The sequence below is a fragment of the Lepidochelys kempii genome, chromosome 8, assembly GCF_965140265.1.
Source record: "Lepidochelys kempii isolate rLepKem1 chromosome 8, rLepKem1.hap2, whole genome shotgun sequence".
Taxonomy (NCBI): Eukaryota; Metazoa; Chordata; order Testudines; family Cheloniidae; genus Lepidochelys; species Lepidochelys kempii.
In genome coordinates, this window is record NC_133263.1 from 51,694,857 (window position 1) to 51,721,522 (window position 26,666).

A 26,666-nucleotide genomic window follows, 5' to 3' on the forward strand; every position below is an offset into this window, starting at 1 on the left:
CTGCATCCTCACACTGGTACTGCACTCACTTGTGTGGGTCGCTCAAACTTCTGGGGCATATCCCATGTTCTTCATTTGCAATAAGCTGAGCGGCTCTATGATTCTGTCCCAACTTGTCTGTCCTTCTGGGTACACAGGGGGCATTGTGGGAAGACATTGGAGGACTCTCTGCACTCAAATGGTCACTTTGTCACTGCAAAGTGCGTCGATTACCAGCCTGAGTGAAAGTGGTACCCGAGCTCTAGCCTCTATGACCCCCAGCTGTACCAGCTACCCTGAGTTCTTAAAGCACAGCCAAACTTCGATGAGCCAGGTGTTGTGTGTGGACGGGAATGTGTACATAATCCTTCCACTTTTATGCACTATATTTACCATCTTCCACTGCACACGTCCCTCTCGATAGAATGTCTTTTATGACCAAGTGTGCTGAGAATTCATACAGTACCATTTGCCTGTCTGATCTAGTGCAGTTTACAGCTAGAGTAGCTCCTGTAGCATTGAACTGTAATAATTCTGGCAAGCCATCTCCAGATTCCTTCAATGTTCTTTGCAACAGATAAGTAAATTAGCATGTTAAAGCTCTACCTTTGTAGTGCTTGTATTTTAGATTCTAATGTACTGGCGAAATCCTACAATGTAGGACGGGGTGGCCAACCTGAGCCTGAGAAGGAGCCGGAATTTACCAACGTACATTGCCAGAGAGCCTCCGATGAAGTGAGCTGTAGCTCACGAAAGCTTATGCTCAAATAAATGTGTTAGTCTCTAAGGTGCCACAAGTCCTTCTTTTCTTTTTGCGAATACAGACTAACACGGCTGTTACTCTGAAACCAGTAATATGTCAGTAGCCCCGCTCCTAGCACCTCCCAACCATTGGCAGCCCTTCCAATCAGCGCTTCCCCGTACCTCCCGATCAGCTGTTTCGTGGCATGCAGGAGGCTCTGGGGTGGGGAAGGGGAAGGAGCGAGGGCATGTTAGCCTCAGGAGAGGGGGCAGAGCCAGGGGTTGAGCAATGAGTGCCCCCCGGCACATTGGAAAGTTGCTGTAGCTCCAGCCCCAGAGTCGGTGCCTATACAAGAAGCTGCATATTAACTTCTGAAGAGCTGCAGGTGGCTCCGGAGCCACAGGTTGGCCACCCCTGATGTAGGATATTACAATCTGGAGCTCTCAAGTGAGCAATCCAGGATTTTATTATATAGTTGTTACACATGAATTTCACTAATTTACACTGATTGGGAAAACTATTACCAATTTTCAGAGAAAATAAAAAGGCAAGTAAATAACAATAAAGCAAGGGTAATGTAGCTTGGTTGTAGTTATTAGAGACTCCCTACTATACTAGTAATGTGCTTCAGTAAATTTTGTGAAGTAACATTTTAGGGATGTGAGACCTCACTACCGCTGTGTGAGAGGTTGCCACTTTTTTCTGCAGATTAGCAAGATTCTCTTGTATTATTCAGGGGGGCTTGAAGGGATATTAAAAGATGTAGAAAACAAACAAAAATTTGGTCTCTGCCCCCAGGAGCCTTACAGTGTCTGAGGTTGGATTTTGGAAGGGGCTGATTGCTTCCTGTGGGATGCTGAGTGCCCTCAGCTCCCGCTGGAGTAAGTAGCTGAGGAATTTGATTACCACGGCAGGACTGGGCCCTGTATTAGCAGCTTGCAGTCTGCTTTGATTCTTGCCCCTTGTTCTGTCTGGCCTGCCTGATAGCCTGAATGTAGTTCAACACAATGCTAAATTAATGCATAGTAGGAATGCTAACTTTGTCTCCCTAATCCCCAGCCCATTTTATGCTCATTAATTTCATTGGTCTAAATCCTTCTTAATAAAATTCCTGTATTCAATTAAAAGTTGGATTTGCTTTCCTCCTGATATTTTGAGTTTGGATAGCAGGGAAACACACAGCTAGTTATCGCTAACATATATCAGTAAAGCATGACTATAACATGTCAGCTATGGAGGAGTGAGTATGTCATATATTCTGGTCAGGATCTGGATTAAATGTCAAAAAAGTTTGGTTGTAGGGATTTTTTATTTAGAGACTTGCTTCCACCATTGTAATTTTACCCACCAGTCCCAGCTGCTATTCCAGTTTTAGAAATGAGTCCAAAAATGACAGAGCTGGGGATCTGTATTGGCCTAGGCAGTCAGGTACACAAATGTGAGGAGAACTCTAGCTAATCTTTATAGCCCCCAGTGCTGTAATATCTGCATGCCTTCCCCCAGGCCAGGCACTTCAGTTCAATAATCCTCTCATCCTGTTTTGAGGTGTGTCAGGCTCCTTTTACTCTTCCCATTTGGGTTCTAAAGTCACTTAAAGAGCATAGCATGATTCTATTTGATTAATAAACCTTATTCCTTCTGGACTTTTTCCCTCAGGACTTCTTGACTGATCTGGTGATGTCTGAGGTAGATCGCTGTGGGGAGCATGATGTTTTGATCTTCAGGGAGAATACGCTTGCCACCAAAGCCATTGAGGAGTACCTAAAGCTGGTAGGACAGAAGTATCTTCATGATGCACTTGGTAAGAAAATACCAGTCTCTTTTCTTTTTTCCTTTCACAGAACCTAGGGACCAAATGCTGTCCGAGCAATCAGCCAAGTGACGTGGCTGTGCGTTGAGTATCCTGGTGGGAAATGCATTGACTGCTACTCCAGCTTCAACAATGGAGTTGGTTCTGTGGCTCTAGGACTCCTGTGTACTGAAATCCATGGCCCCTTGCCACATAGCACCGGATCCACTGGCCTCAGCCAGTGGATCGCTCACCTAGGGGACTTGTGGCATGTCCCTTGCATGTACTCCTGAAATGCTGCTCTCTCACCATGTGCAGTAGAACCTCACTGGTTCTGCTCCATCTGGGCCCTTCTTGTTTATGGAACGCAGAGACAAGATTTGGCTCCTAAGATTTGCAGCAGCTGAAAAAAGATCACACTCACTTCTGTGTGGATTAAGGGGTCTCCTTTAACGGTTATCTCATCCCAATGCTCTACATTTTTCTAAGTACCATCTTTTCTCTTGGTTCCCCTTATTGATTGTCATATCTCTTCATTATGATTTGTGAATCATTCGGTCTGGAGTACGTAAACAGGGATAAAGGTGATTTTGATAATGTAACAACTGGGAAAGATACTGACAACATAGATGAAGTTCAGTGCTTTTGCACTGTGTAGACTTTGCATCTGGACATTGCTGGTGAATCCAGTATAATCCCAGCTGAAAGAAGCTACATGGAAATTTCAAGAAAGGGTCAGAAGTGTTCTGCGTAGGCTTGCATAGCCCCTTTGTGGGGGAAAAGGAACCGTAATGTTGAAGATGCTCTGTTCAGCAGGGCAGCCCAAAGTCCTACCTGAAAACTGATTCGCACCTAGGGGTGTGAGGCTGAGGGCAAAGCTGATCATCCACTGGATTTTATTGCTGGGGCACCTCCAACCAAGCTGTTCCTGTTCATTTGTCAAGGAAGGTACAAGTCCAAGCCGGTATTAGGGTTGGGTGCATGTATGTATTGTAATAAAGATTTGACAATTTGCATACACACAAGGTGCACCATTGAGCTACTGGCAAATTTCCAGAGTGGCCCTCTGAGTCACAAACTTTGGTCATGACCCCTGCTTTTGAGCAATTAATTCAATACCCTGATAGTCATGTTTCTCTTAATCCCACCTTAACCTTCTAATCCTTCACCAGATGCAAACAGAAATATTTAGGGTTACATGTGGCCAGCTGGAGAGAATGAGGCTGTGAGGCTAGGGAGCATCACAAACCAGGAGAACCTGCTTCAAGCTGTGCCGGTGACCCTTTGAGGATGCTTGTCCTAAGTGCTCTTTACTCAGGGAAAAGAACAGAATCAATTGTTCTCCAATTGCTCATCTCAGCCTACATGCCTAGCTCTTGCACTTGTGATGTTCCAGGTCTCGAACCCAGGCGTAAGAGTCCACAGACCGCAACTGCATCCTGTCCTCCACCCCAGGTCTGCTGAAACCTGGTGGACCAAGAAGCTAGTAGGACTATAGCCTCAGTCAAGGCACCACCCATGGGAGCCCTGATTGGAGGATTGTCCAGCTCTACCAGTTGTTCCAACCATGTTATTTAAGACAGAAAGTGGCACAGAAAGTTTGTCCAAGCAACAAGGTGATTTCTTCTTGTGGCTGCATTGGACCCTGCTTGTGCTTGCACCCAAACCCTGTTCTTGATTCCTGCTCCACTCCTGTCTCACCCATGTCTTCACTCCTGTTCCCACTGTGCTCCATCCCCACGTTTGATCCTTGCCTCTCCTCTAGTTTCTGCCCTTACACCTCACTTCCAGCCATCAGTGACCAGTCCTGGCTTCGACTCCGACTTCTGACCCTGACTCTGGCTTGACCCTTGGCTCTGACATTTGGATCAGCCTTGACCCTCAGCTTCGATTCTTGCTTCTGACTCTGGCTCGACCCCTGACTCTGGTAATTAGAAGTGGACTCAGGTGTTGACCCTTGGCACCATTCCCCAACCTGGACACCTGCTCTGCCCACTAGACCTGACTCCTGCTCTACTAGGCCAGACCACCTGCATCCCCATAACAGCACTCACCCTAACCCCACAACTTCCTCCCTTCCTAGCCTTACCCCTCCCAGCAAGCCCAGCAGACTCATCCTGCTTGTCTACCTGTCTTACCCGCACAGAGACAGTGCTTTGCTCTTGACATGTGCCACTGCCAAACATGTAATCCCAGCCCCACAAATGCTATCCCAACATTGGGTATGTCTACACAGCGACTAGACACCTGCAGCTGGTCCATGCCAGCCGACTCAGGCTGTGGGGCTATTTCACTGCCATGTAGATGTGTGAGGGTCCCAAACTGAGCTCCAGCCAGAGCCCAGAAATCTACACAGCAATGAAACAGTCCCTTAGCCTGAACCCTGCAAGTCTGAGTCAGCTGGCACGGGCCAGCCGCAGGTTTTTCCTCTGCTGTGTAGACGTACCCATTGCAACTCAGAGTGTGCACAGCTCCCAGTAAATGGACAGCCTCCCTACAAGGAGGCGCTACCAGCTGTATGCTGATTCCTCTCCTGCCCAGGGTCCCAAGATGAGCCACCTTTCCCCTCCTGTTTCTTGGCCTAGGGGAGATTGGAAATTCATGCAGGCCAGGTAAAATCATGTCAGAACTGACTCCTTCCAAGAGACCCATCCCTCCTCCCCAGTGGCCTGGAAACTGGCCAGTCATCCAGGTGTTAAGTGGTTGGCCAGATTAGTCAGTGTCTCAAGTCAGAATCTGAGATGTGATTATGTGTATTTTGAGTGTACTCTATATATCTTTTCAAATTCTGCCAGCTTTACTCTCACTGGGTAGAACCTTAAGATACTGCTCAACACGAGTCAGGGTGGCAGAGTCTAGCCCAGTATGTGGAGGCAAGCAGCAATTTACTTGATGCCTTGTCTTCCGACAGATTTAATTATCACCTTTTGGTTCAATATGTTACATTTGACTAAAAGTCCTTTAATGTGCAGTAATTACATGGATATTTTTAAATTGATGACTATTTATACATTGTTTTGGACACCAGTGCTAAGCGATAAGATTATGAATCATAGAAGTTAGAGATGGAAAAAGACCTGTTACATCATCCAGCTTGTTTCCAGTCTAGGACAAGATGGCTCTTGAAGATATATTTATCTAGTTTCAAATGCATCACACAATACGTTCAGTTAGATTCCATATTGTGTGAAATAAATTAACCACGCTGAATTCAGTATTAAGTGTTTAGTATACCTACAAGCACATTTTAATACATAGTTAGGATCTGGCTATGGACTACTGAGAACAAGTTACAAGTGCATAAAAAATGATTCAGGAAATTATTGTTACAACCAGAGTTTGCTCACCCAGAAGTGGTGCTGAGCTCTTAGCAAATAATACTAAACTACCTTCCCTCAGCAAAATTTTTCTGTAGTGGAGCCCAGATTATCTTAAAAATAACAAATTAGTGTTTTATCAAATTGTTGTTCATCGGCCAAACTTACTTGTTTTGATTATACTATAACATTGCAGAGCTGAAGTACTAAATAATGCTCCTAACATCTTTATTCTGTGCTGTTGAAGTTGCCCTCTAATCCTTTAATTGCCACAAGGGGTTGAAATTGGGCCAAGTACACTGTGAACAGAACTCATTTCAAGAAGTTGTAGTTTCCATTCCTTCCCAGGGTTCGGGTACCAGCGAAAGTTTCTAAACTGGATTTTCCGATGAACTACGAATACTTGTTCAGAATAATTACAGCGTAACCAGGTGTTGTCTGTAAGATTATATATGCAAGCACATAAACAAAAATTTGTGGAGGTGAAGAGATTTGGGTAAATGTACTACCTGTCCTGCTTGCAAAGCCATTGGTGGTTTGGTTTAGGGGTGGTTTTTTGTTTGTTTGTTTCTTAAAAACATTTTTGCACAGACAGTCCTTGTGGCATAAACTCCAAAGTGGGAAAATCTTCTGAGGACATAACTCAGGAGTCACTGAAACATTAAGCAGATAAGGGAAGATAACCAGTGCAGAGTTTAAAAAGTAATGAGTATACTAGAGTCCATATGAGAGAGAGAGTAGAAAATACACTGACGTTACAGAATATCAACCAATGGAAACACCACCATGCCCAGTCTGAAGTTGTGTGTCCAATTTCAGTTGCCTCTCTTTAAGAAAGAGAGGGTAGAAATTTAAAAGCTCTAGAAACAGGCAACAAAGATTTTGCAAGATGTAAGGATGACAAGAGGCTGCATAAACCAGGATTAGTTAACCTGGATTGAATTTTTCACAATTGCAAAGAACAGAGTGAAAACTGGTGAATCCTCCTTTTTACCGTGTCTCATAACACAAGAACCAGGTGACACTCAATGAAATTATAACACAGTAAATTTAGAACTAATAAAAATAAAAAGAATTGTCAGATTCATTGCCAGAGAAGGTCACAAAGACAAATAGCCTGGTTTTGCGTTTTAAAGGGATGGATAATTTTATAATCGCTAATAACATCTGTATTCGTGCAAAAAGAGGTAAGGATAATCATTCTTCAGGGTGTAAGCTGATATCTTGCAGGGGTCAAAAAGGAATTCTCCATCTCATTTCTCCCCCACCCCAATGTACAGCAGTTGCACAGCTGGCTAGATTCATTATTTTGGGAGGGGAGAGGAGTGGGATTTGCCTTCCTCTGAAGCCTCAGCTGTTGGCTAGAGTACCAATGGCCTGATCTGGTACGGAAAGTCCTGTATTTGAAAACAGTTATGAGGAGTCATGCACTCCACGCCTGGTGTCTGGAGACTACCTCACTGCAGATGCTGGGTGCAGAAAATGCAGTTGCCAAGGAGAGGCATAAACAGGCTTTAAAGATACATCAAGGAGACTTTCCTATAATTGCCACTGTTTGTAACCCTCTTCCCTTATAGGGGAATTCATCAAGGCTTTGTATGAGTCAGATGAGAACTGTGAAGTTGATCCCAGCAAATGTTCATCCAGTGAATTAACTGATCATCAGAGCAACCTGAAAATGTGTTGTGAGCTGGCCTTTTGCAAGATTATCAACTCCTACTGGTGAGCGCCTGCATCTTGCTTATTGGCCACTTGGTTTGATGTTTGGTTAGGAAAGGCAAAAATAGTATCCCTCTCTCTCCAAAATATGGGAAAGCAGCAGTTGTTGTGAGACCGAGGACAAACGTACTTCCATATATTATAGTAGCATGGGTTCCTATGGCTTACCGCTCTCTACACAACATTGCAGAGAGAAGTTCCGTCCAAACAAGGAGTCCTGACACCATACCCAGTCCTAAGTACTATACCATATGGGAATGTCCCCTGAAATATTTACTGTGGCAATGGAGATCTAGTGAATGATGATTGAATCAATGGGGTAACTTGAAAACTAAACTTCAGAAGTTCTATTTGAACTTTGAATAAGCAGCTAATAGCTTGGATGCTTAGGTGAAATGTTTTTCAGACCTCTTAGATCTGCAAAAGTGGTCTGGAAATTGTATTGTGGGGAAAATGCTTCACAGGAGATTTCTATTAGTGTCAACTTCTGATCAAGCTGGAAATGTTGAAATATTGGCTTTTCTGCTTCAGGCCAGATCAAATGAAAAGTAATTAAAAAAAAAAAAGTTAACTCAGCATTCAAAATCTTAAATCCAATTATAGAAATGAGCAACAGTTCAGTGTGTGTCTGAATTTTTACAAACATATTTGCCATTCACTTCAAACTAGGGATGGACATTTCTTAACCTGTAAATCAAAGTGATCAAAAAGGATTTAGTTTTATATCTTCTGTAGGAATGCTTTGAATAGTACTTAAGTGTACCAAATAAAATGGTGATCTGGGAGCTAAAACTAGAAATCTAACAACATTTGCTGGGCTGAAATAACAGAATAGCCAGCATTTCTGTTTCTCATGGTTTTGCCTTTCCTGTGACAGGCTATCAGTTCAACCTGTTACATTTTGCGCCCTTGTCATTTTATTGATTGATTTAATTGTTTGCAGTGTGTTTCCTCGCGAGCTGAAAGAGGTGTTTGCATCCTGGAAGCAGAAGTGCCTCAGTCGGGGCAAGCAGGACATCAGTGAACGCCTGATCAGCGCCTCACTCTTCCTCCGTTTCCTGTGTCCAGCTATCATGTCCCCTAGTCTCTTCAGTCTCATGCAGGAGTATCCTGATGACCGGACATCTCGCACTCTGACACTCATTGCTAAAGTCATTCAGAATCTCGCCAATTTTGCTAAGTAGGTGGCAGTAGCATATTGGCCCTGAAACAACAAAATGTTCAGGAGTCTTAGTCTCACGCATATTATTGAGGAAGGGAAAGGAGAGCTCTGTGCAAATACAACTCTAAAGCTAAGTCCTAGGAATACTGTGTGAAACTTTGAATGGGGAGGATGCTTTTCCGCCCACACGCTGCGTGGCTACATAAACCAAGAAGGGTTTAAGAAGACTACTGACGTGAACACTGTCAGCCTGATTCTGTTTTCAGGAGTAACTCCACTGAAGTCAGTAAAATGACACTGGTGTAAACTGTTGTAACTGAGAACAGAATCAGGTGTTTTCTGTATAGGTACATAGACATAGGTGAGAGGTTTTTCGCAGGAGTGGGTGGGTGAGATTCTGTGGCCTGCGTTGTGCAGGAGGTCGGACTAGATGATCATAATGGTCCCTTCTGACTTTAGTATCTATGAATATATCTATGAATTTATATACACTTAGGTTTTCAGTTGGTCTCATTATTACTAAAGAATACAAGTAGAATTCAGTATAAGTTACTTGAAGGTGGTAACTCTTTTTATCCAAACTCCCAGCCAAAGGAATGATGCAAAGAACGTATGCTTAGAGTCTCCAAAGAGGATAGTCTATGTCGGGGGCGATGGTGGTGCCTGTCACCCAGTGGTATGAACAGTGGATTGTTAATACCCAGATGAGTCAAGCAAAGCAGTGGGGTTCTTCAATCACTTGCCCCTCCTCTCTCTTCTCCTACCCCAGGAAGAAAGATGAAGGGGAAAGCATTAGAATAATTCTCTGAACACTTATCTGTTGTATTCTGTGTGGAAGTCATTTACTCTCTCTCTCTCTCTAGGTTTGGTAATAAAGAGGAGTACATGGCCTTCATGAATGATTTCCTGGAACATGAATGGGGGGGAATGAAGCGCTTTCTACTGGAGATCTCTAACCCAGACACCATCTCAAACACCCCTGGGTTTGAAGGCTACATTGACCTGGGCAGGGAGCTCTCAGTTTTGCACTCCCTATTATGGGAGGTTGTGTCCCAACTTGATAAGGTAAAGTAGGCTCAAGGGCTGGGAGGGTGGATTCTGCAATAGTATCATTGAAACTGTCAACACCAGGAAATACCCAAGGAGTGGCCAAGTCCTATTTTAGGAAGAACTTTCTGAAGTTCAGTAACTCTTTAGAAAACTATGTGACTGTGGCGTTGAATATTTATCCTTTCAATGATTCCAGATCAAGGCCTAGCTCCTGCAAGACCTGTGAGTCTTGAACAGGATGTGCAAGGTAGTTGTGCTCCAGCACAAGTGTAAATGCTTTGCAGAGGCTGGGTGTTCAGTGTTGTCCTCTGCACAGTGGTATGAAGCCTCCCTGAACACCCACTCCCTTACTCACACCTGTGCAGGGTAGAAAGGGCAGGGCATGGATGGAGAATGGGACTACCAGTGGAGACAGTGAGTTGCTTTGCTGCACATTCCCTTCTTAGGCTTTACTCCTCCTCCCAGATTGGAGTAGTTTAACAGTAGTGTTTTCATTAACGGCCTGAGCCAAAGACTGTTGCAGTCACTGGAAATCTTCCTGCTGATTTTAATAGGCATGGGATCAGATTTAGCATAAGATCAGGTTCCCCATGTATGCCCTGTCCCATTCGTATTTTTACATGCCCCACATTGTGCATGGTGAAGCTGGTTCTCTAAGAGCCAACACTGCAAACTCCTGAGATATGAAAACCAGGCAGTGTCTGTTCTGCAACCTACATCATCACCACTAGTAATGGACATTCTGTCATCAGCCTTTAGCTGGCAAGTTGGCTGATGCATGAGACAGAACAGACTCCGGCTTGCTTTTCCCTAGCCATGTGACCTCTTCAGAGCCAATAGGATTAAAAACTGGTCAGTGTAGAGAGGACTCGGACACAAGGACCAGAGTTCTTGAATAAGATTTTGCCATTTTTGCATGTTTACAAGCATTTGGCTATTCCCATCACACTGCAAAGTTTCAAATCCGCATTCTGTTGTCTGCAGTCCCAGATTCTACTTACACCATACCAGTTAGGTCTTTTCTTTTCAAATTGGAGATGAGGTGGTCTGCAGAGAGCTACTAATAATATTTTGTTACTAGCAAGGTTTGGAGAAATAATGATTTATTCAAAGATTTATTTCCTACTGGTACAGTATAAAATTATTTGTGTTGGTGTAGTAGAGTAAATCTAAATGCCCTTGATGCATGAAGATAAAAACATATGTTTTAGTTTGATAAGGATTTTTTGATTTGTCAGTTTACTGTCTACACTCATATATTTTTGCATTCTAAATGTCATATGCAGTAAAATTTCTCCTACAAAGACTGCTTTCCTAAGGCCACTGGAATGACTACCTGAGCACAAATGGGCAGATCCTGAGTTCATGTACATCGGGCTATGCCAGTTTACCTCAACTGAAGATCTGGCCCAAAGATTGAAAGCTTCTGGCATTGCCAGAAGGAAAAGCAAGAGAAAAACCCACTTTAGAACAGGACTGGACTTATGAATTTGCCGGTGTCAGATCTGACCTCATAGTTACTGGGTGCTGTGGAACTGCTTTCAAAATGCAAATAAGTGGTACATGGCGGGAGAGTGGAGGCAGGAAGCGGATACAGTATTAAGCCAGAGTATACTGTGCTCTTTTCCCAGTGCAGATGTATCAGTATATCCTAACAGGTTTTGGGAAAGGGGTTTTGTTTGTGCTAAAATGGGAATTAAGAGTTAATGTTACACTACCATATTGCTTCACTATGGGCAATGATTACAGGGACTAGGAAAGAGAATGAATGAAGTTACCAGGAAAAGCTGGAGATTTTAATGAAGAAGAAATAATTGGGAGAAACAAGCAGTTGTAAAGTAACTTTCCACTGTAGACAACTGATTTGGATGCCTGTTTCTGTGGGGTGGATCCTGTCTTTCACAGGAAGGTAGTCTTTGTAATGAGCTTTACTGTATAATAATACCTCCCTTACCCTCTATCCCCCACCCCTACCGGTGGCACTGTGTAGATGCCAAAGTCACCGTATAAACTCAGGGCAGATTTCCAGAGAAGAACAGAAAATCTGAACGGTAGCCTCCACCACAGGGATATAGTGTTGATAGAACTCCGCTTTATAGTCAGTTGCTGTTGTGTAAGGCCTTGCCAGACTGAAGTGAATTTTTCCCCTCTATTCGACATTGGTGAGGCCTCATCTGGAGTACTGTGTCCAGTTTTGGGCCCCACACTACAAGAAGGTTTTGGAAAAATTGGAGAGAGTCCAGCGAAGGGCAACAAAAATGATTAGGGGTCTAGAACTCATGACTTATGAGGAGAGGCTGAGGGAACTGGGATTGTTTAGTCTGTAGAAGAGAAGAATGAGGGGGGATTTGATAGCTGCTTTCAACTACCTGAGAAGGGGTTCCAAAGAGGATGGTTCTAGACTATTCTCAGTGGTAGAAGATGACAGGACAAGGAGTAATGTTGCGGTGGGGGAGGTTTACGTTGGATATTAGGAAAAACTTTTTCACTAGGAGGGTGGTGAAACACTGGAATGTGTTACCTAGGGAGGTGGTAGAATCTCCTTCCTTAGAAGTTTTTAAGGTCAGGCTTGACAAAGCCCTGGCTGGGATGATTTAATTCGGGATTGGTCCTGCTTTGAGCAGGGGGTTGGACTAGATGACCTCCTGAGGTCCCTTCCAACCCTGATATTCTATGATTCTATGATAAGTGTAATGATGCAAGGTAGCTAGACGCTAGTCGCTGGCTGAAATGAAAATATTGGGTTGGATGTTACTGGAGTTTTCATGCCGTTAATTTTAATTTCATTTCAAGTGGGAAAGCCACGTTAGCTCCCAGCTTTTGATAGCACCTTGGTACAAAGATGGCATCAGTGTAGGATGCCAAAAGGAGAAGGCTGATGAAATGGAAACCTCCCTCCCCCAAACCCTTTCAATTCTCTCCTGGATCCCTTGAATGCAGCCCCCCCCCCCCCCTTCTCTGTTGGCATGTATTTCTTTTACCACATGACCCCTTTTGCCTGGAAAGTTCCCTCCCATTAGCTGATTCTGTAGTCTCTGAATTCCCATTTATTAGTAGTTACTATAGTTTTTAACTTGACTCCACCCTGGATTTAGTTTGCTTTGCATGACAGTTTTGCGTTGGAATGGCAATAGTTTGGTTTTATTGAGCATGAATTTTATTTTTGGGGGTCAATCCTAATTTCTTTTCTATTTCCTTTTCTTTCCTCAATGTCTGCTGCACCCTGTTTCGTCTCCTTCATTCATCTCGTCGCCGTGGTTACACTGCTCCGTAACAATGCATTATGGTCCTGCCACACCCACACACAAACACCCACCCTCCTTCCTTCCAACCTCCACCCCTCTGCATCGTTATCAAAAAATGGCGGATGTCGCGGTGCTTATTATCCAATCAGGGTGAAAATTCCTTCCTACAGGCGACCGTGGCAAAACTTGGACCCCTCCCTCGTATTCTTGCTGATATCACCAAGTCAATGACCAATCCTACACCAATACAGCAGCAGCTGCGGCGTTTCACCGAGCACAGTTCTAGTCCAAATGTCAGTGGCAGTCTCTCCTCAGGGCTTCAGAAGATATTCGAGGACCCCACTGACGGGTATGTAACAGCCAGGGTTCAAGAGCAGATATGAAGCAGAAGGGATGTAGGATCATGCAGGTTTGTAAGATTGTGTTAAGAGAACCTCTGTCCAAGCATAGTCACCCCAAATTTATAACTAGGTACATGCTAGGACTCAGAATTGGTATCTGTAGTAAGGAGGACAGGAACCCACTGAGATATGCAAGGATTAGTGCTAAGACATGTAAGATTTGCACTTAGCCAGGACGCTGGGGTTTGCCTAAAGTCAATGACTTAGGATATTGAAAACCAAACCTTATACCACTGGCCAACCTGGGTGAAGTACAATGAGATGGAAAGATACAAACAAAAATGTGTAGCTCAATATAAATCCTGTAAAGCTGACTGAAATATCTCACTCTAGAGATCAGGATTACCTTTCCAATAGCATTGAGAAATACATGTTATAGTTATGCTGAGGGAGAATGAAAATATTAGAATAGCAAAAATAATCTGTTCTGTATTTAGTGTTACATTCTCACCTTGTAATTGTTGTTACAATTCTGGAGAGCTCCAGCAAAAAGCCTGGTGATGGCTGAAATGCATGACAACTTGCAACCTAGTTGTTTATGTGCCCATGCTTTGTGCTGCCAAGTGTAAGGCTCTGTTTTGTGTCTCAGATGTCTACTTTCTGGGCCGTCAGCAACTCCTGCAATCTATTACATGTTCAGACAGATTGAACAGGGATAGCCTAAAGCTCTGGGAAGCTGAGGAAGAGTGAAATGAAATCTGGACTGGTTTGGAATCTAGCTGGAAAATAGCAATGTCCAAGGGGGAAGAAATCAGTGGGAATGGTTTGAGTTTTACCTGTGAGAAGATAGGCAGGCAGTTCTTAAGTAAGGCTTTATTCTTAAAGCTAAACTAATTGCAGATGTGTGTATTGTGACTTGAGAAAAGTAAAGAGCTTCACAAAAAGAAATACTTTAGTTCCCTGAGGCTTTTTTAGAGAGAGGGAAGGGGTTAATTGAGGAAGAAGGGCATCTCTGGGACAGATCTACTGGGATTGTGGCTGGTTAAAAATTAACCAAATGCCTATCTGCTCCACAGTGACTCGCATAAACTGAACTCTCCAACCCAGGAAAATATAGATGGATATTTTCGAGGGAAAACCTTACTGTTGGTTCAGCAGGCATCCACCCAGAGCATGACTTACTCAGACAAGGATGAGAGGGAGAGCACACTGCCCAATGGACGTAGCGTCTCCCTCATGGACTTGCAGGACCCCCACGCAACTCTCAGTGATCACACATCTATCCTGCACGATGTGCCTTTGCGTCTGGCAGGCAGCCAGCTCTCTATAGCACAGGTGGCCAACATCAAACAACTGCGGGAGACTCAGAGCACACCGCAGAGCGCTCCCCAAGTAAGGAGACCGCTGCACCCATCCTTGAATCAGCAGGGCAGCCTCCAGCCCCTCTCCTTCCAAAACCCAGTTTACCAACTCAACAACCCTCCTCCACCAATGCCAAAGGCCTCTGTGGATTCCAGCTTGGAGAACTTAAGCACTGCCAGCTCCCGGAGCCAAAGTAACAGTGAAGACTTCAAACTCAGTGGACCCAGCAACAGCAGCATGGAGGACTTCGCCAAACGCAGCACACAGAGTGAGGACTTTACCAGGCGGCACACTGTGCCAGACAAGCATGTACCTATGGCTCTGCCCCGCCAGAACAGCACTGGGCAGGCACAGATCCGTAAAATGGACCAGGTTGGGTTGGGTGCCAGGGCCAAAGCACCACAGTCCCTGCCACATAGCGCTTCCTTGCGGAGCACAGGGAGCCTGTCTGCAGCTTCAGGTGCAATGGTGACAGAGCCAGTTCAGAATGGGAGCCGGTCGCGGCAGCAGTCCTCATCCTCCAGAGAAAGCCCTGTCCCCAAAGTGAGGGCAATTCAGCGGCAGCAGACGCAGCAGGTAGGAACAAAGTCCTTCTCCCAGATTTTGTCCATTCTCTGTATTTGTAGCCCTCAAAGATAAAACTGCCCACTTCAACGTTTTCCACTTACTTTATTTAAATGTGAAACAAGAAATGTGAACTGATTCTAGTATTATGGGAGGAGAGGCTGGAATGGGAAGGAACAGCAGGCACAGGTTATGGTTTGCCTTGCTACCATTATTAGCTTGGCCAGCAACTCTCCCATGTTAAATAAAATGAGCACAAGATAATCAAATTAAGATTTTAAAAAGCTGTGTTTTCAGTTTACCTTCACAATAAGAAAAGTGACAAATTTGTTCAAAGAAACAAAAACAGAAGAATTCCAAGAAAAAAAAGCTTGGTTTCAAAAGCCAGTTAAGATGGCTGAGTTACAGTATATTTGCCTACTTAAGAGGAGGGAAATGAATCGATAAGAATAGCATAGAATCCGTATTGCCCAACTGCTAAGCAAAAACAGTATTCTCATCAAGTATAAAGAAATGTATATTTTGTCACAACCCAACAACCTTAGCTCTGACTCTGTCATCAGTAATATCAGAATATGAACAAAATGGAAACACTTAATAGAAATATATATTTGCCTATGTCTAATGCCTATTGATTGGCCTCATATGCAAATCCATATACTTAATTTTACCATATGCATATTTCATCTTACACAATTTTGGTCTTAACAAACAGCAATTATATAGTGTTGAACAAAAAAAGAGTGTGATGAATATTTTAACTGATGTGTACAATGTAATGGTATCCCATAAAATGAAATACTTAAATACTGAAATTGAGATACAGTCCATACAAATGCCCAACAGTCCATAGCACAACCATCTTCACTCTGATCTGTAAAAATGTCCTGTATTCATTTGTCTGCTCTAGGTTAGAACAGTGCATTTATGTTTATCATCTAGGCCGATTAAGGTTTATGATGTCCTTAACTGTTAATATTCTTGCTTTTTAAGTACTTGAGTTTTGTAGTTTGTGAAAGCTGAGTATATTGTTGTCATTCAGTGACCTTATCTGGCTTTGAAAAGAGGCTCTGGGATGTATTAAAACCAGCAGCTTGAATTGCATAGGGAAGCAGAAAGGAAGCCCCTGCAGTTCTGACACCAGCTTTTATGTGCTCATGCTGACACAATAAGTGGGCCAGGTGGCTGAATTCTGCACTAGCTGAATCTTCCAGGTGATCTTTGCGGGTAGGTCCAAGTAAAGGGCTCTACAGTGTCCAATCCTGGAAGTCACAAAGGTGCGAGCTACAACCTCTTAGGCTTGGTTTACACTTAGAAATATTGTCAGCAGAGCTGTATTGATTCAGAGTGTGAAAAAAATTGCACCCCTAACTGACAGCTCTGGTAAACTAAGCTGGTAGTGCAGACTTTGCTTATACCAGCACAGCAAAAAAGTCCTTTTGCTGGTACAGCTGTATCTCCCCCAGGCAAAAGAGCTCATTGCTGGTATAAGCTGTATCTCCCCCAGGAGAGCCTGTTGGTATCACTCTACCAGTACGTATCTACCCCAACAAACCCTTTTAAATGTAGACGAAGCCTTTAGCAATGTAAGGGAGAAAAGGCAGGACAACCCATACCTGGTATCTGGGACCCTGAGAACAATCAGTGCTTGCAAACTACCATATGGTGTCTGGCTTTCGCTGCTGTAACTGAAATCAGAAATATTGAATCACAAAGCCAAGCTTATTAGGCAATTATATTTATATCAAAGAAATGAATCCCATAATGTTTAAAGTTTTTTATATTGTTTGTGTCCATATCCCTCATTTTGGGTGCTTGTCTTGTATGTGGGTATAGGCCGGTTGATAGATACAGTATGTTGGATGGTACCATAAATTATATGTTTAAACCACTGCTGGGATAGGGGGAATCTTCCGCCTAGTATAATAGGAGCTGTGCTTGGAAATCCACTCACTGCTCTTCTAATGCTTCAGCTGCCAGGTGAAACAGTGTGTGTTCTGCTGGTAGCTTCATTTTGTACTGCAAGTAGTGCCTTATCAGAATTCCCTCTAGAAATAGTTGGTTTCCTTAAGGTCTTTTACTGGAAATGGCTAGAAAAATAAACACAAACTTACTTGAAGGCAGTGGGGGCAAGGGAACATATAGGCTGTTTTTGAAAGCAGCCTTTAAAAAAATATTATTGACCCTTTTCTCCAGCACATACACGTGCATATGGGCATGCATGGGAAAACCTACAGCCACTGCCCTTTGCGTGTTTATGAGAAATCCCCAGGTGGCTACATACAACTCCTTGGATAATCTCCTTTCGTGTCTGTTGCATCTCGAGGCTTGAGGTACTGATTGCCATATTCCTATGAAGTAAAGCATTTTCCTCCACTTACTTAGAAATGACAGTCCCAAAGTGATGTCCCAAACTTTCCTCCTCGGTCTACCATCTCCTTTTATCCTTCAGCCATGTTGCTGCCTTTAGCTATGGTCAGCTTCAACAGACTACATTTATACTGGCCCTGCAGATTATAAAAGTTGAGTTATATGTGTCTGCCCAGATTTCCACCCTTCCGTTTCTACACTGACTCTTTTCACCAGTACAGTTACATCTGATGAAGTGGGTTTTAGCCCATGAAAGCTTATGCCCAAATAAATTTTTTAGTCTCTAAGGTGCCACAAATACTCCTCGTTTTGTTTTACCAGTACAGTTAGTTTCCTTGCTCCCACTTCAGTCACAGATATCAATCTGGTCTGTTGTTTGGTATCCCAGACAACTGAGAAACTTCTTGAGCTTTTCTGACTTCAGTGGTTAGCCTGTTCTTGAAGCAAATTCCACTGCATATTTTTAATTGCAAATATCACTGTGGAATTCTTTTTCTGGCTTAAAAAAAAAGTTGGGTGAATTCTCTCTGAGTGTTGCTTTGTGGGTATTTGTCATTATCAACCTCTTTCCAAGTTTCATATGTTTTTGAGCACAGAGCAGGGCTGTTTGCTTGTCTGGGAGACGTTAGCTTCTGCCTTTCATTTCCATTTAGTGAGTAGGTGGGGGATAGAATTTTCAGAGGAATTTTGGTATTGAATAAATTTCCCTCTCTGACCTCTTTTCTGCAATATTGTCACTTGGGGCTCTTGTTAGCATTTTCAAATTGCATCTTACCCTTTGCCGTCTGCTTCTTTGTTGGTGTCCTAACTGTTCATGCTTTTGAATTTGATTTCTGAAAACATTCCATTCTTCAATTTAAAGGTTAACTGAAAGGATATGCTGGTGAGCCAGAGGTCTGGAAGGAGGTCGTTAATGCAGTTTGTCCTGACCCTTGTGCTATCTTATCCCTCCAGAACCAAAATAAAAAGCAATTGTGTTTTTGTTAAGGATCAAAATCCTTCCAGCCTTCTAGCAGTTCCCAGTGGCTGCAACAGTATTTACTCCTGAGAGGTGCTGATTGGTGGCAGAGCTGCCCATGGTCCATATTCTCTCCTGCTGTCTCTGTCTCACAGCAAATACTGCCAGGAGAAGAGTCTAACTGCAGGACCATATGTATAAAGTTGGGTCACTACTAATAGCAATATCAGTCATGCTGCCACCGAGAGGGTTATTAACCTTTCCAACGCAAATTTTTCTCTTTCTGGGCAGAGGCCTCCATCTCTGTCAAAGCCCTGAAATTCTCTCTGACCCATCTCTATACCCATCACTGCCAAGTCTCCTTGTTGCTAGAATCAGTGTATCATCAACAGAAGATAACAGAGCCATTGTTGGTGGACCTAAGGCATCTCCTAGACCAAGAGCTGAGTCGCTGTGTGGGCAGCACGCTAAGTCCCTGAGCACGTGACTAAGGGCTAGTCTACACTGGCAACGCTAAAGCGCTGCCATAGCAGCACTGCTGCGACATGGCTTGTGTGGTCGCGGCGCAGCGCTGGGAGATCTCTAAAAACCCACCTCCACGAGGGGCGCAGCTCCCAGCGCTGGGGCACTGTCTACACTGGTGCTTTACAGCGCTGAAACTTGCTGCGCTCGGGGGTGTTTTTTCACACCCCTGAGCAAGAAGTTTGCAGCACTGCAAATTGCCAGCGTAGACAAGCCCTGAGAGAGACTGGAACTGGAAATCCTACCTGGATGTCTGACCTGATAGGAGGCTGAACAAACTCTTATCTTCAGAGATTATAACCCCTATAAAACATGCTTCCCTGAAACCTAGCAAGCAAGCTCTCAGTCCAGCAGCTCACTCTGTTGTCTCAGTTAGTATTTTAAAATCTGAAATTCTACAGACCATTACTTAGTATGTGAAGCTAGTTAAGTGCCTTTATGCATTTCAGAAGGAGGAGTAAAAATGAAAGGGAGGACATTGACCTGTTTGGACTCATAATTTAGCTGATTTTAAATGGCTATAATGTGTTGGGGAATGTCCCCTGCTCCTCAGATATCCATATTTTTAGTTTACCTCTACTCCACTAAGAAATTAAAACAAAAAAACCCACACTCCTCCAGCAAAGCCAGTGACCATCGCTCATACCAGACCTGGATAACTACATCACTCAGTGCTCTGTTGCCATCCAGGCAAGGTGACGAATAAACACTGTTCTCATATACCTGTGTCCATCTGTGTAGTCGGACAACCCCTTTTTGCATTCTGGCATCCAAAGCCCTCCACATAAAGGTCCCAGAGCTTCATTCTAGATCCCCGTGTTCTGCCCCTGTCGCACAGCAGCAGCTTGGTGAGTACCTTCAGCCTTTGCGAGGCATAGTCTTCTGGGGCCTCACTATATTATGCCCCTTTTTGTCTTCTCTTCCCTGTGGCAGACTTGTGGAGTTTGCCTGGGAACCTGGATAGAGACTGGAAAGAGCAGCTAGGCCCTAACAATAGCTCACTCTGCCTCAGTAGCAGCACCACCTCTCAGTGGATAGTTGGCCCCAGCGGGGAAATATGCTCAGACGCTCAAAAGGGCTCACATGGAGCTGCTAATCTGGAGAGTGGAGAAAGTGGTTTCCAGTGGTTCTGCTGTATCAGCAATGTCTCCAGTGGGGAAGAGACTACAGTAGCTTCCACCCCCCACACCTCAAAGTGCCCAGTCCACAATGGTCCTCTTTTCTTGTCTGTCTGAAGCAGTAACATAGGAGATGTAGGTCATGTGGTTGCTCAGACTTTGACTCAAGACTGCCTCCTTCCACATTAACAATGAGCCACTTCACCATACAGTATGATCCCCTACCCTCAGCTCTCCATCGGCTCTGGCTGAGTATGCCCGCTCTGTGGTGTAACTCTAGGCCCTTTTTATAGAGAAGAGTTTGAGTGCCAAAATTTCAGCAGAGCTGCCATAATTACCCATATATCTCTGCTCAGGACCATGACCCTTGGTAATAGGAAGGTATATTTATAGAGAAAAGCAAAATTGTCTTATCCCCACCAATGTGCTGATATTGTACTTAATGCTGCTGCCGAAACAAGGTATCAAATTGCCATGTTAACAGAAAAAGGAAAGCAGGCTGGGAAAAACGTTATTTTCAAGTTCCTCAAAGTGGGAGCTGGGGAAATAAAGCAATGTTGTTCTCCCAACAGCAGTATTTCCCAGAGTTTAGAAATTCTGGTGTCACGCTTCAGGGCATCCGTGCCTGTATTTTTTTTTTCTATGGTCCAACAAGGGCACCCATCTTTCCCTTCTGACTGGGGTATCTCCTGGCTGAACAGTTCCTTGCCTTCACCGTTTTGTTCCTAGCAAAGGCAAGCTAACCTGCTGACCTTCACTTCATAACAGGTTAACCGTGTGCCTGCCCCCATGTATAGGTACCACACAGCTCTTTTGGTGCATGCCTATTTTATTCTTAAGATAAAAGCACCACAGGGAAAACATATTAAAGACCATACAAGAACCTACATGCTTATTAATAAGCTTACCCGAAATCACCCCAACCCTACCATGGGCTCTGGCAGGAGCAGGCCTTAACACTTCACCTAAGGGGTTTTCTTGGGGTTTCAAGGGCAGATCACCATAGGAATTACATTAGCATCTCCCTAGAGGAGTCACATACAGTTCCACAGTAACGTACACACAATTGCATTTTTAATACAATGAACCACAAAGGTATTAAAAAAAAAATTGCATCTCAAGTTAAGCACCTCACTTCTTCAAAGTAACAAACCTGCCATTCACAAGCAAGCTACGAATAAAAACTTCCTTGTCTTTAGTGCTGTGTGAGGGGGACTGAGACAGCTCTACCAGGAAGCTAGCTAGCAGAAGGTGAACATGGCCAGGACCCAGTCAGTAACAAGATTTTTTTTCCATAAAAAGGAAAGTGCATCTGCGACCAGATAGCATATCAGCAAGCACCAAACGGTCATCTCGTCAAATACAAGCCCATCTCCTTTCTGAAGTGTCTTGTACTGTCTTTAATCTTCCTTATAGGAGACTGAAACCACAGTATTTCTGGACTCTGGTGTCTGTTATCTGATTCTGTTGTGTGCGTGTCTTCACTCCCCTTTCTTGTCTTTAAGGACTATGGAATTGTTTTAGGAAGGTGACTCTGATTGAGGTGAAAGGGAAGCTGTGTGCATGGGTTTAATGCAGAGAGGGGTCTTTCCGCATTAAACTTTTCCTGGATGCAGTGATGTTAGACGGGTTGAAGTATAGTATGTGTCTGGAGTATCTCTGGAAGAAAGTAGCTGTGGGGAGCCTTTGATACTGCTGGACTCACGATGACCTTCTTCCCCCATTTTTCTCCTCTGAGTAAGTTTGACTGTAGAGCCAGGCAGTATGTGATTTCTTTGACAAATGCTTACAGCCCTCTCTGCTCCAGGTCCAGTCACCTGTGGACTCAGCCACAATGTCACCAGTGGAAAGGACAGCTGCGTGGGTTCTGAATAATGGGCAGTATGAAGAGGAAGAGGTGGATACAGAGCAGCATCAAGATGAAGTAAAGCATGCTGAGAAGGTAATTGCAGTGTGCATTCACCAGTCTGAGCTCTTAGACCTGAGGCTTCCACTGAGCTCCTATCCACAGCAGCAGGCTGAACTGTTCAGAATGGTGGCATACCCTGTTGTGCCAGAATCATGCTTTCAAATGCAGCTGTTACTAGCACAGTTTTCCCTTCCAGCGTGAAGAGGAATTTTTTGTATCCACATCCTGTGTAAGCTACCCCACAGCTAGTGCATTGCATGGTTTCTGACCACAGATCTAATACGGTTCATAAGCATGTTGGGATGGTTGCAAGCTTTGTTTGAAACCATTGTCAAACACATCTACAGACTAAAACAGCATAGGCATGGCCAGAGCTTTGTAAATTCACCTGTAGCTGATGCTTGCTGTTTACCTCCATCATATTTTAAGACTGAAAATATCATATTGCCTCTATATAAATCCATGGTACGCCCATATCTTGAATACTGTGTGCAGATGTGGTCACCCCATCTCAAAAAAGATATATTGGAATTGAAAAAGGTTCAGAAAAGGGCAACAAAAATTATTAGGGGTATGGAACGGCTTCCATATGAGGAGCGATTAATAAGACTGGGACTTTTCAGCTTGGAAAAGAGACAACTAAGGGGGGGATATGATTGAGGTCTATAAAATTATGACTGGTATGAAAAAAGTAAATAAGGAAGTGTTATTTACTCCTCATAACACAAGAACTAGGGGTCACCAAATGAAATTAATAGGCAGCAGGTTCAAAACAAACAAAAGGAAGTACTTTTTTCACACAACACACAGACAACCTGTGGAACTCTTTGCCAGAGGATTTTATTAAGGCCAAGACTATAACAAGGTTCAAAAAAGAACTAGGTAAGTTCATGGAGGATAGGTCCATCAATGGCTATTAGGCAGGAATGGCATCCCTAGCCTCTGTTTGCCAGAAGCTGGGAATGGGCGACAGGGAATGGATCACTTGATGATTACCTGTTCTGTTCATTCCCTCTGGGGCACCTGGCATTGGCCACTGTCGGAAGACAAGATACTGGGCTAGATGGATCTTTGGTCTGACCCAGTATGGCTGTTCTTATGTTCTTATATAAATCATGTCATTTAAATATATTAGATGCTGTTAGTCTCATTTTCTGTTATTTAAAGTAACACTGGTACTAGGATATTCCTCCAGCTCTGTGTTCTAATGTTTATGTGAATTTTAGGGGTCACGAAAATGAGTCTGGTTATTAGCCAGAGCATGGGTTAATGTGGGCACATATTATGCAACCTAGACCAACAATAGCCTTCATGTTCTTCCTGTCTTGGGCTTCACCTGATCAGAATACCAGTTGTTCAGATTGTGTAAGAGTTTGGTGTTGTGCACAAGTGTCCACCCTTTTTTCACATCTGTAATTTTCAAATATGATTTGAAGAAATGTGGGTCTCCTGACATCTGTCAGTAGTGTAGTGTGTTCCCGGGCATTTAATTGTCATGTCTATTTATAGCAACAATATACATTATTTTCCAAATAGGTATGCAGGCATACAGGTGCCACAGTCATGGCCATATAAGTCCCTAGATAAATGTCTTGGGTTTGGGGCAAAAATAAAAAATAAAGTAGAGTTTTAGGAATAATGAAGGACCTATAAAGGGAGAGTGAAATGTATGGAGGAGGCGGAATTACTGGAGGGAGCAGTCAGGAGAGAGAATGGAACTTCAGCAAAGTAAACACCACAAAGGCTGTGTCATATAGTGTGTTAATGTGCTAGGCATCTGGACATCCGACTTCAAAGCTTGATTAGGTCTTAACGGAAAATGAGTTGTTTGGATCCCAGCCTAATCCATAGTGGATGTTTGTTCACTTCAGAAAACCACCATACAGATAGGCACTATTAACACCTGTCAGAGAGCCTATTCGGAGGAGCTAGGGGTTGTTCAGTCAGGACTGAGGCACAGTGGCAGGTTGTGTGGATGCCCAACAGTGGCATAGCAGGGGTGATGTAGGGCAATATTAGAAAATGTTAAAGTTGTATGGATAGGATCTTACGTTATGCTAGTCCATAGTTGGCCATAGTGACTGGTTCTAGCCCTTCCGGTCATTTCTCTCATTTTCTGTGTTATTAAAGAGGACAATGCACACCTCACAAAAATATCTGAACTCCTCTATCTAGCTAGCCCCTTTGCTTCTGATTCTGTCCCTTCCACTCCTGCCTGCAGTACGAGCAAGAGATAGCAAAGCTGAAGGACCGTCTGAAAGTGTCAAGCCGCCGATTGGAGGAGTATGAGCGGCGTCTTCTGGTGCAGGAACAGCAAATGCAGAAGCTGCTGATGGAATACAAGATGAGGCTGGAAGACAGTGAGGAACGACTACGCAGGCAGCAGGAGGAGAAGGACAGTCAGATGAAAAGCATCATTAGCAGGTGAGAGGAGAGTGCCCTTTTTGAAAGCTTTGGTGGAAAGCATGGAAACTCTGTAGAGACTGAAGAAACCCAGTAGATTAACTTATTCCTTTGTGACAAGAAGAACATGATATTTTGCAGGCAGGCAGCTCTTGTCCTCAGTTAAACCCCCCAACACTTTGGAAGTGGTCTCATCCCCATTTTACAGATGGAAAAACTGAGACACAGAAGTTAAGTGACTTGCATGCAGAGCTGAGGAAAGGATCCAAGACCTTAACCCTCAAGTCTCTGCTCTACTCATTAGGTAGACCACACTGCTTTGAAAGAGGGAAGGAGCTCCTCTTGAAGTGTGGGCTACAAACTCTGGAATCAGTGGTCCTGTCACTGTTCAGAGCTGTTTAATTTTGGCATTGGTCTCCGTGTAAGGATTGAGTTTAGCCAATTGAAGTTGACAGAGGGGCAAATCGACTGCAGAATATTCCTCCTAAAAGGGAGAGCGCCAGTTGTTGGGCTGACTTGTTTGAGCTACAACTGCATTGTCTGAAACACTCTAGAATTGTATTAAGATTTCCTGATCCCTGTCAATGTCCCAGGCTAATGGCGGTCGAAGAGGAGCTGAAGAAGGATCATGCTGAGATGCAAGCAGTCATTGATGCAAAGCAGAAAATTATTGATGCACAGGTAAGGAGTTTTGGATCTCTAAGAACGAAGCATTTCTTGAACAGAAACCATTAGGCCCCATCCTTGTGTCCCATGCAGCCACCATGTCAAAATCTATTGGATAGCTCTCAGCATTATTGTCTCATTCCCAAACCAGCATCACCCCATGGCATTGCACATACTACGTGCCTCCTTCATGGAGAGAATTCTGTTTTCACTCAACAAAGACTACAGCGTTTAGCACCCGTGTGATGCAGTGCTTTATGGGGTTAACTGAAGCCTCTAAGAAAGAAGTGAGCTCTTGCTGTGTAGCATTGCGCAATATACTGCTAAAGCGTTGTGTTTGACTTCAGCTGACTGTGTCTATAGTCAGTCTTGGAATAATGCCTACGGTGGCATGAATTTCCAGTGCTTGCCTTGGCTGATACAGCTTAGCTGTGGGAAAGGGAACTAGTAGATGCGGCACATAGGTGTAAATAATGCAGTTCTGCTCTTCCAGTGTTTTTGGAAGTATTGCTTCAAATCTGTTTTGCTTCCTTTCTGCATCAATGCTCACCCCGATAGAAACGAAGCTGATAAACAAAATATACAACCAGTTTGATCTCCGCCCGCTGCATTACGCTTGTGAGAGACTGTTTGTCAGTGCCCCTCATGCTCAAGAGTGTAGAAATCTCTCCTGCTTTTGTGCTTTTTAATGATTAGTGTCACTTCCTAGTTACAATTTTAAAATATTTAACTTTTCCAAAGATACATGTAACAACAACAGCATCCCAGGTGGTTTCAGAAAGTCACCTCACCATGCAGGCGGGAAGTGCCAGAACCGCTGAGCTGTGGTTGGAATTTCCCTCCCTCAACATACGTGAGGTTATATATTAATCTAGCCAAAGATGCTCTTGGCATATTAGAGCAGAAGTGTGAGCAGGCATTTGTTCCATGCATCTGATGAAGTGAGCTGTAGCTCACGAAAGCTCATGCTCAAATAAATTGGTTAGTCTCTAAGGTGCCACAAGTACTCCTTTTCTTTTTGTTCCATTATGGATAGCCAACAGTAATGAGACCTGTGAAACATATGAGCTCTGTATGTGTCACTAGGGAACATATACAAAGAAAAGAGATCTCAAAGACTTTGTGGTAGCAGAAACGTATTCTTCAGGAGGTTCTATTTTGGAATCTAGAAAAGTTTTAGCCTCTGAGGAGGAACACTTGTGTGTGCTGTCTCCCAGCACATTTTCCTGTAGCTACTCCTTCAGTGATGCTAAACTTGAAAACTAGAGGATTTGGACCTATGCCGTCTAATATGAACAAATCACTTGAGTACGGTATCTCTTGGTCCTTGCATTATGTTCAGCTCAAAAATATTTAGACTTCTAGGATGAGAAGATAATCCTGCTGGAATTGCACAACACCTGCTCCCCATACACCCTGCAGGATGTTCTAACTGAGGATGCCAGAATAG

General features: G+C 43.7%; 1 protein-coding gene across 9 annotated transcripts in view; it reads left to right on the forward strand.

Annotated features, from left to right (window-relative positions):
- The window catches only part of RASAL2 (RAS protein activator like 2), a 269,432-nt gene that overhangs the window by 237,147 nt on the left and 5,619 nt on the right, over window positions 1-26,666 (forward strand). For 8 of the 9 annotated variants that reach the window (XM_073356487.1, XM_073356488.1, XM_073356489.1 and 5 more), the window contains 9 exons: window positions 2,378-2,522; window positions 7,405-7,549; window positions 8,490-8,726; window positions 9,572-9,773; window positions 13,153-13,352; window positions 14,421-15,282; window positions 22,046-22,180; window positions 24,369-24,571; window positions 25,144-25,231. In XM_073356487.1, the coding sequence (XP_073212588.1) occupies window positions 2,378-2,522; window positions 7,405-7,549; window positions 8,490-8,726; window positions 9,572-9,773; window positions 13,153-13,352; window positions 14,421-15,282; window positions 22,046-22,180; window positions 24,369-24,571; window positions 25,144-25,231 (2,217 nt within the window). The remainder of the gene's footprint in view (window positions 1-2,377; window positions 2,523-7,404; window positions 7,550-8,489; window positions 8,727-9,571; window positions 9,774-13,152; window positions 13,353-14,420; window positions 15,283-22,045; window positions 22,181-24,368; window positions 24,572-25,143; window positions 25,232-26,666) is intronic. The other variant, XM_073356490.1, reaches the window with a different exon arrangement.